Consider the following 10,000-nt stretch of genomic DNA (forward strand, 5'->3'; position numbering starts at 1 on the left):
CATATCTAGGTCGGATGCGAAAAAAAAATCATATTAATAATAAAACAATAAATAAAAACTATAATAATACTTGGACTGGAATCGAAACTCCGGTTATAATAATCCCTTCCAATTGAGTCTGGTGTTTATAATCTTTCCTCATATGGATCCCAGACCCCAGATCTTTACGCATATAGGGCAGGTGATTATAGTCTTGGGAGATATGAGGTGGAAAATCAGGTGGTTGTTGGGATTTCAGGGCAATCTGAAAATATTCCAAATGGACTCAGAAGACGAGAAAATAATAGCCAATCATGATCATAGGTTTATTGATAATAACACTGGGTAACAATTTTTTTTTTTTTTTTTAAATCGTCCAGGGTTTTCCAGTGGAATTAGACTAATTGTGATGCTCTGAGTCCGAAAATGCCCTTGGTTTTTCTCAATCAGGTCAGGATTGTTCGCTACAGACATTTAAGAAAAAAACGATTTTTCGTCCAAAAACCCAATTTCTGCGGATCATAAAAATTCGGTTTTTCCGTTTTCCTGGGGAAATAAAAGTCAACGTATCCAAATTCATTCATTTTTTATATACTCGATTACATTTGATAAGCTTAATACATGTACATGAGCGTTACGTGACACAAAAGTTCGGAGTTCACGGCGTAAATCGCCGTTTCCTAGAATTCCGTGTGTGAGCAGCTGCTGGGTTGTCTCTCTTCAGCGACCAGCAGTAGTCCGCGAGCATGACTGCGTCCCACCTCCCCTGGTACCTCTCCTCCATTTGACGCATGTCCTGATGGAACCTTTCTCCCTGCTCGTCGCTGACCGCACCAAGGTTTTCAGGAAACTTCTCCATGTGTGAGAACAGGAAATGCATCTTTATACTCATCAAACACCCGAGGTTTTGGAAGTTCTTTATCATGCTGTTGATGAGTGTGGCGTGGTTTGCTGCCTTCTTGTTCCCCAGGAAGTTGTTCACCACCTGCACAAACGACCTCCAGGCGGCGCACTCTAGCGTGTTCATGGAGTTTTCGAACTCTGTGTCCTTGATGAGCTGCCGTATCTGTGGGCCATCGAAAATGCCGGCCTTCAGCTTCTCAATGGTCACTCCAGGGAAGGCTCGCCACAGGTAGTTGAAGCACCTCCCATCCTTGTCCAGAGCGCGCGTGAACTGTTTCATTAACCCAAGCTTGATGTGAAGCGGTGGGAACAAAATCTTTTCCCGGTCAACAAGAGGTTCGTTTATGATGTTGCTCGCCCCAGGTACTAACTGCTCTCGCGCCGGCCACTCTTTCTTCACATAGTGCTGGGCTCTGTCTCGACTGTCCCACTTACATATAAAGCATGGGTACTTTGTGTACCCGGACTGCTGACCAAGTAGAAAGTTCACCATCTTAAGGTCGACGCAGATGAGCCATTGGTGCTGCTCATATTGGATTTTGTCGAGCACGTACTTGACTGCTTCATATTTCTCTTTGAGAGTTGTGGAGTGCGCAAGAGGAATTGAGGCGAACTCGTTCCCATTGTGGATGAGCACACTCTTCAAAGAGCGCTTGCTACTGTCTATGAAGAGTCGCCGAGTTTAACAAGAAGACCGGCGACATCTCGGCAGTACACGAGGTCTTCCTCCTGGCAGAAGTAGCCCATGTAGTCCTGATGCCTTCTACGAAAGAACGTGATACGCGCGTCCTCGCCGAGTAGATTTTTCTCTTTGAGTCTGGAGGCCAACAGCTCGGCGGAAGTCTTCGACAAGCTGAGATCCCGAACCAGATCATTAAGCTCACATTGTGAAAAGGGCTGCAGACCATCTTGTGTTTCATACTCTTCTTCTGTATCTCCTCCCTCATATGCAGTGGTGGCCTCGTCGTCGCTGTCAGGAAGCTCTCTGCACGCTGGTACAGGAAGTTCTTCGCAGTGAGCAACTGGACGGCGGGCAGATGGAAGGTCGGGGTACTGGAGGCTGCTCCGATTCTTCCGGTTGATGCCAGTAGTATTGATGGCGCAGAAGTAACAATCCGATTCATGGTCAGACGGCTCCCTCCAAACCATCGGAATCCCAAACTTCAGTGAAGTTTTCGTGCCCTTCGTCCACCGCCGGAGGTATTCCACGCACGTCATGCACACCGTGTGCGGTGCCCAGGACTTATCTTGGTCACCCAGCTTGACTTGAAAGTAAGCCTGGTATGCGCGCTTCACAAAGCTTGTGATGCTCTTCCTGTGCATTGACAGCGTGTATTCCTGCATGACCGTCGCGCCGAAGCCATATCAATACCCTGAAAAGAAAGAAATAAGTCAATTAGTCAATTTCAAACAGAAACACACCAGAAGCAACCATTTATATATGAATAATTCGCTATATTCTTCAAGAAAAATAGGATTGAACTCAAAACCCTTCAAATTATCATATGTATAGCTCGTCAAAAAGTTGACCTGATTGAGCAAAACCAATGTGATATTCGGACTCAGAACACCAAAATTAGTCCAAATCAGCTGAGAAACCCCTGACGATTTTTTGGCTGTTACCCAGTGTAATATTACAACTTTAAGGCTGACAATGCACACTTCGTTGTTATAGTAAATTGTCCATATAAATATTGTATTCTAAAAGAATATGTTACTGAAGTACTAATCGTTGCTTAAAAACTATTGATATATCTAGGTATCTGAAAATGAATATATTCATTTTATCTCAAGGATATAAATATTCACACCACTTTTTATTGAGTTGATTTCGAATCCATAATTCTTAAGCAACAGCCGAAGCAATTGGAAACGGATAAGGTAGCCTGTTGGCAGCCAGAGGAAAAAGAAAAAACCCACAGGGCACGGGAAGAGTTAAGCTAATTTGAAAACATAACCACAGATTCAAAGAAGCAGAAACATGACACGAAGAAAATTCAAGGAGAATACTCATAAATTGAAAATGAACCAAACAAATAACATGAATGTGCCAAGGGTTCTCATCTTATACAACAATGTGAATAGAACGGGACGAAATCAATTAGATCAATTATAATTTACGTAGCACCACCTCTTTCATGTTATCAACGTCCCCAACATAAAATTCAAAGGTAGTAAATCAGTGTTAATTGACATTAAATTTTTGGACCTCTTTTCAGTGGTTTGATAAGATGCAAAGATCCCACACCATTTTAACACTAGTCTTTTGTTTTGCAGAAGTGGAGTGGTAATATGTGTGAGCGTTCGTGCAGATTTCTTTCACTATTGTGCAATGTTACAATGGATGGCGTCCATAAACTGAACTTGCGATGATTTCCATGGGTATCTATCTAAAAGGATTAGAATCCTGAAAGAAAATTAGGTGGATCAAAACATATGAAATCATTAGTTACTAAAGGTGGCAGCACACTAGGCTAGCATGCTACTTGCTTTTATTACTTCGTTTGAGTAGAAACGACTTCCGTTACAATATTCTAGACTTCCGTAAGTACATGTCAGCAATGTTTCTAGTATTTATATGGGTTTAACTTCTTTTAATTCTTCATTCAGCTTCTCAATATATGACGCAAGAGTAATTTGACATTTGGAATATTTGAAAAAAAAATCGTAATCGAAGTCGTTTCTACTCAAGTGAAGTAGCAAAAACAAGGAGCATGCTAGCGATAAAAGCCTAGTGTGCCGCCAATTTAGTATATACAGGAAAGGTCGTTAACATATAAGTCGTCGATCAGTAATGAGAACCTACTTAGTCGTCAGTGAATTTCCGTGGTCTCACAGATAATCATTTATCCCAGGAATTACGTGTAATATCTAACCACCCGTTAAAGTTAATTTCATCTACACAATGAAGGCCTCCAAAGACTGTCCAAGTAGATGTCATCGAAGTGAGGGTCTTGTGAGGGGAAGGTAGAATTCTCCAAAGAAATTCTAGCTTCACGATTTCAAGGACATCATTCGGTGCACTATCTGATTAGATCTGCAAAACACTTACCAAATATTTTGCTGACATGGTTGGAAAGACCTGAGCGGGTTCGAAGCCATTAAAGTATGAAGTATTCGAAAGTGAGTAGGCTCCCATATCCTCCCACATCAGCCATTCCCCGACTTGCATTATGGGAAGTGCCACGTCTTTGCACACCACGTCCTGACCGTCGCATGTCTGACCAAATATGGTTGTTGGCACCTCCTCTCGTTTCTTCGCCTAGAAAAAGGTGCAAAGATTTGGTTAATCTACAGATGCTGGCTGGCTGGCCGAGCGGGTTACATGCAGCGAAGGTTGAGGTGGTGACAGTCCGAACATAGCCGCCAGTGAGTTGGACCATGGCTATGGTTGATCAAATCCCTCTCTACAGAGTCCTCTGTAAGTGGTACCGTCCTAGCCTTCTAATAGAGGGATTTCGCGAAGTTAAACCAAATCAATCACAAAGTATTTATCTACTTTTAGTGTTGAAACCTTATTTCCCGGTAGGCAACACTGTGCAGAATAGTTTAAATCTCCTTATCAGTGTAGACTAATTGTATTGCAAAATTGATATGTTTTCCATTAATACGTGAGCGTGTGCACACACACACACACACACACACACACACACACACACACACACACACACACACACACACACACACACACACACACATACACGCGCGCACACACACAGCGCACATACAAATATTCCTATTAGGAATATCAACACAGAGTGAGGTAACGCTTGATACTGAAAGAATAAATAGTCACCATCAAACCTTTCCATGATGTAATAGTATTTCCATTTTTCCTACTCTCAACTAGGATTACCCTTACCATAGAACATTCCCCTACTAGTAGCCTAACAATCTGAAACTAAACTATTTTTTAGCAACGGCACGATACTGTCCATAAGGTGACAGTGATTGAAATGCACACATAAATATCCACACAAACACACAAACGCGTTTATGCACGTACTCAAACACACATAAACACAATGTGAATTATGGAGAGCTATTATCAATCCTACATATCAATTTCCCCCTGATTACCTGAAATGTAAATAATTGTAAAAAAAAAAATTATTTCTCTTTACTATGACCATAAGCCGAACTATTACATACCCCACATGAAATAGAAACTGGTAGTGATCTAATGGGATATCTAAAGCATCCATTTTTTCCATCGTTGATGTAATACTCCATGGACTCCGTTTGGCGAATCGGGTCCTTTTTCTTCCTTCGGCCCGTGACCTGGGTTACCAGTGTGCAGGAGGAGTCCACGACGTAGCGACCTGGTTCGCCAATGATCTGTAGAAACATTGGATTTCTTATCAAACTCACCAACAAGACCAACCAGTCACCCTTACAAAGTAGATCGGCCATATCCAAGTATACTTATGCCTCAGCTGTACTTAGAGGTAAAATACGGAAAGAGGAGACGTCCCAACTCTCCTTGCAGGGAAATATCATGGCCGTATTATTTGGCACAGGAAGCTTAGTGGCTACGAAAGCCGAACGCATTATGAAAGGATGGATTTATTGAATTACTTCATAAAAAATAAAGGCAAATGTATGTTGTGCATAAACCACAAGGTGTACAAAATACATTGCTGATTAATGCATAGAAAGGTAGTTTGCCTAACTATAAAAGACATTCATTTATGCGTTAAATAAGTCTAAGAGTATCCCCAATAGTAGAAATGCGTCATAGGAGCACCATGTTATATGACATAAATTATTTCTTTAACACTCGAGGAAACAAATTTTCGCACTAATCATTTCGGTTACCTTGATTACATTATTAATAAACAGGTTATAAAAGAAATTACAGTATCTACTTACTATAAAGTGCGGTGTTTTCTCAAATTGTCAGTTTTCATAAAACCATAGTGAGTTTGAGCAAAAACGGAAAGGGGTCCGGCGTTTTTGGGCCACGTCACGTAAGGTTTTATTACATGTGCGTTGTTTAAGATAGTGGTCGTTTTTTTTTTTTTGTATCATAGGCACCATGCCCGCCAGGGAACCCAACGCTAACCTGAGAGATGATTAATAGGGGAGGGGGGAGCGCTGACCGGCTTAGCAATAACCCACGTCACCAACCTTTGTGATCCCATCTTCTGGAAAAAGAAGATCCAACTGATGATTAACCACCTCGGATATCTCTTTAAACTTGTTGTCTTTTCCCCCGCTGAAACCTCCACCAATGTCCAACAGATAGGGACTGAACCCTATCGCCATAGCCTCATCGAAGACTCTCCGTGCGGTAGTAATTGCTTCACTGTAAACCGTTGGGCGCTTGCACATGGAGCCTACGTGGAAGGCCACCCCGATCAGGTTGAGACCCAGGTCTTTGGCTTCTCGCAGGAGGTTTCCAGTTTCTTCAGGTTCAGCGCCGAATTTGTTTCCGAGGACAAACGTGGCATCTTTGTCATCACATCGAACACGTAGCAAGAGCCTACCAAAACGCCAAGAATAGTGTATGTAAGCCTATAATTCCACTAAGTAGGCATGCGAGAAAATTTTGTATCAAAGGTTTGGCTGATTTTAGCACACGCACTTAAAAAGGTTACCCATCCCTGCCCTAGGTATGCCCTAAAGGAATGTCTCGTGATAACTAGAACTAGTAAGAAGAATTACTTGGCATTAGGATAGGTCTCTTTAATCTTGTGTAGTTCATCTAGATTGTCGAATGTGAGGAGCTCAACGCCAGTCTTCGCTGCATAATGAAGATGTGAGGTCCGCTTAACAGGGTTAGCAAAGACGACACGAGAGCTCTTTGCGCCAGCATCCAAGACACATCTTATCTCACTCTGAAATCGAAATACAGGGATTCACATTAGAGAGCTACTAACACGAGTAGCAGGCATCTATGTTCATGTCTGAATTTTTTAGCTTTCAAAACAAGAGAAAAATATGAAAAGATAAACTTGGATAAAAGTTGATCACATTCCTTTAGAAAGGGTGCTGCAAAATTAAAGAATCATCCTCTGGAAAATGGTCTGGAGTGTCGAGGGAGAAGGCCACACTGGCAGGGGGCGCAAATAGGAGATAAAGGTCCTTAAATATTTCCAGTGACAGTTAATGATATGAGCCTTTGTGTTTTGCTTTTTGTGTAGTATGTGGGACGGAGAAGGTAAATTTCCTTCCAAAATTGACTGTTGTATGAGAAATGGGGATTGGTGCAGCCAGCTTCATAAAAAAGGACAGAAATACACTCATAGATGGTAGGAACCTATGGGGATAAGTTTATTACATCCTTTAGATGGAATGTTATGACAGAATTATAGAAGGATACAAACCTTTGATGCACAGTCGTCAAATCCACATCCAAGGCTCACAAGTGTGTTTATTATGGCACGTTCTGGGTTGCATTTTACCGCTGAAGTAGAAACAGGTTAATAGGAGTACCCTAATTTCATCAGATCATCGTTGTATGATACTTAATTGCCTAAAGTTTAGTCAATTTTGTATCATACACCATACTCTGTTTTTGGGCCCTAAACAGTCTGATATCAACATTAATTTAACATAAACATTAGATAGGTTATTGCATACAGGAAGGAATTTTTCATATGAATAGAAAGAAAACAGGATCAGGTGAAAACCTATTAATTTTCTACACTAACAGAAATCGTGGATTTGAGAAAGTAAGTGTTCCTTGATACTTGTTGGCATGCAGTCATTGTACCTGAATAAAAACATGAAACTGTCGTTTTTCAGTTACACAGTGAGTGGAAATCTCATTTATATCAACGCTTGCTGTAGTCTGTGCGCTACAAGGCGTCCCTTCAGGGAGAATAAGTCGTGATTTACTACTAGCCATTCTGAAAAATCATCCTTAGTACATGCCCCCCCCCCTCTCTCTCTCTCTCTCTCTCTCTCTCTCTCTCTCTCTCTCTCTCTCTCTCTCTCTCTCTCTCTCTCTCTCTTTCTCTCTATTATTTTCCATCTATGTGCTATTTGATTTTTTATATTCTGCATATAGTAAAATAAATTGTATGGTACAACGAGTATCACGTTTTAGGATTATAACGATTACCCTTCCCCCATCCCACTTCTCTCACTTGTGAGACCTCTGCGTGGCAACATGAAAAAAAAAAAAAAAAAAAAAAAAATGATATCACGTGTAATAAAGTTTATTCAGATCGTTGTTATAATCCTAAAAAGTGATAAGCATTGTACTATACAGATTCCCTTACTATATACAGAACATAAAAACAATTTCAAATAGCATATAAATGGAAAATAAGAGAGAGCGAGGCATGTATTAAAGTTGACTTGGCAGAATGTGCACTGACCTTGTCAAGAGTCGATGCATAAGGTTTAACAAAAGAAAATGAGGTTCAATCTATTTACCGTAGAAAAGATCCACTCGAGGAAGAAGGCGTCTCCAGCGCCCCACTTTGCGAACAATGTCGTCCAGTTCAAGAACCATGAAGGAATCTTCTTCCTAATTACAATGATAAATGTCATCAATAGTACATTTGAATGAAAATACTCTTAGAAATATTCAGTATTTCACAGTTTCATGTTCTACTAAATAGGTTTCCTATTATACCTAATACAGCTACAAATGGTAACTGATGTCTTACGACTGCCATAGTGGCACTACCAACGACATTTCATGTATTATTTCTATCAATCAGCAATGACTAACAAGTAACTCGCCCACCTCCCAATATACCTTCTCCCATACAATAACTAGTAACATCTTGTTTTTCAAAAAGAAAGAAGTGTAGCTCATATGTAAAACATACAATCTTGTAGATATTGATTAGCTGAGCAAAGCAGACATACCAGTTCACAAACCATAGAATGTTCACCAGAGTACCCTCGATGTTCTGTTGCTCAGAGCCTATCTATGACAACATATTTTAGAGAAATAACCCCATTTTTCTGGTTTGTAGCTTGTGTTTATTGCATGAAACTTATTTTGTAAAAAATTAGTCAAACCTTCATATCCAGAGATGTCCCAAGAGAATGGAAGCTAGCTAACGTTACTCCCATATTCAAAAAGGGTGACAAAAAGAAACCAAATAACTATAGGCCTATAAGTTTGACTTCAATCGTAGGAAAAATAATGGAAACTATCATCAGAGATGTTATCGAACATCATTTAGAAAGTAACCGTTTGATAAATGATAGCAAGCATGGTTTCAGACGGAAACGTTCTTGCGCGACTAACTTACTCGAATTCTACAACACAGTTATCTCGAATTATGACAAAAGAAACAATACAGATTTGATATATCTAGACTTTGCAAAAGCTTTTGATACCGTCTCATACGAAAGACTACTTACTTAATTAGCTTCACACGGAATAAGTGGTAGCCTATTAAGTTGGACTAGTAATTGGTTGAATGATCGAAAACAGAGAGTTGTTTTAAATGGAAAAACTTCTAGATGAAATTTTTTTACAAGTGGAGTTCCTCAAGGTTCCGTTCTTGGGCCACTTCTATTCGTAGTATATATAAATGATATAGACCATGGACTAAAATCTACTGTTTCCAAATTTGCTGATGGTACAAAACTGTGCGGAATGGCAAATGATCACTTAAATCAATTAGATATTCAAGAAGATTTAGATAAATTACAGCAATGGTCTGAAAAATGGCTAATGAAATCTAACACAAGTAAATGCAAGGTAATGCATATAAGTAAGAATAACAGTACGTGCGATTACAAGTTATTTGGAAATTCGTTAACAAAAGTGGATAGTGAAAAAGATCTCGGCGTAATTATCAGTAACGATCTCAAATCAACCAAGCAGTGTATTTCAGCCTCTGAGAAAGCAAATAAGATTCTAGGACTGATTGCGCGATCTTTTGATTTCAAAAGTCCATCACTCATTAACAAGCTATATAAATCGTTAGTTCGTCCACATTTGGAATATGCTGTTTCCGTATGGTCACCGAATCTCATTAAAGACATTGACAGACTGGAAAAAGTACATCGGCGAGTCGCAAAACTTATTCCAAATGTAACAAATAAATCCTACGAAAATCGACTAAAACATATGAATCTGTTTTCCCTAAAAAAGCGTAGACTCAGAGGTGACTTGATACAGGCCTTTAAAATTCTAAAGGGA

The 10,000-nt window shown here is 40.1% G+C and overlaps 1 protein-coding gene across 1 annotated transcript in view; it reads right to left on the reverse strand.

Annotated features, from left to right (window-relative positions):
* Positions 1-10,000, reverse strand: part of LOC143020491 (ornithine decarboxylase-like) — a 24,223-nt gene that overhangs the window by 4,928 nt on the left and 9,295 nt on the right. The window contains exons 2-7 of the mRNA XM_076176916.1: positions 7,539-7,600; positions 7,212-7,291; positions 6,550-6,722; positions 6,013-6,367; positions 5,035-5,220; positions 3,935-4,144 (exon numbers count right to left, since the gene is read on the reverse strand). Coding sequence (XP_076033031.1) covers positions 3,935-4,144; positions 5,035-5,220; positions 6,013-6,367; positions 6,550-6,722; positions 7,212-7,291; positions 7,539-7,600 — 1,066 coding nt within the window. The remainder of the gene's footprint in view (positions 1-3,934; positions 4,145-5,034; positions 5,221-6,012; positions 6,368-6,549; positions 6,723-7,211; positions 7,292-7,538; positions 7,601-10,000) is intronic.

The sequence above is a fragment of the Oratosquilla oratoria genome, chromosome 40 (genome assembly GCF_046742065.1).
Source record: "Oratosquilla oratoria isolate Oo_2021 chromosome 40, ASM4674206v1, whole genome shotgun sequence".
NCBI classification, from domain to species: domain Eukaryota; kingdom Metazoa; phylum Arthropoda; class Malacostraca; order Stomatopoda; family Squillidae; genus Oratosquilla; species Oratosquilla oratoria.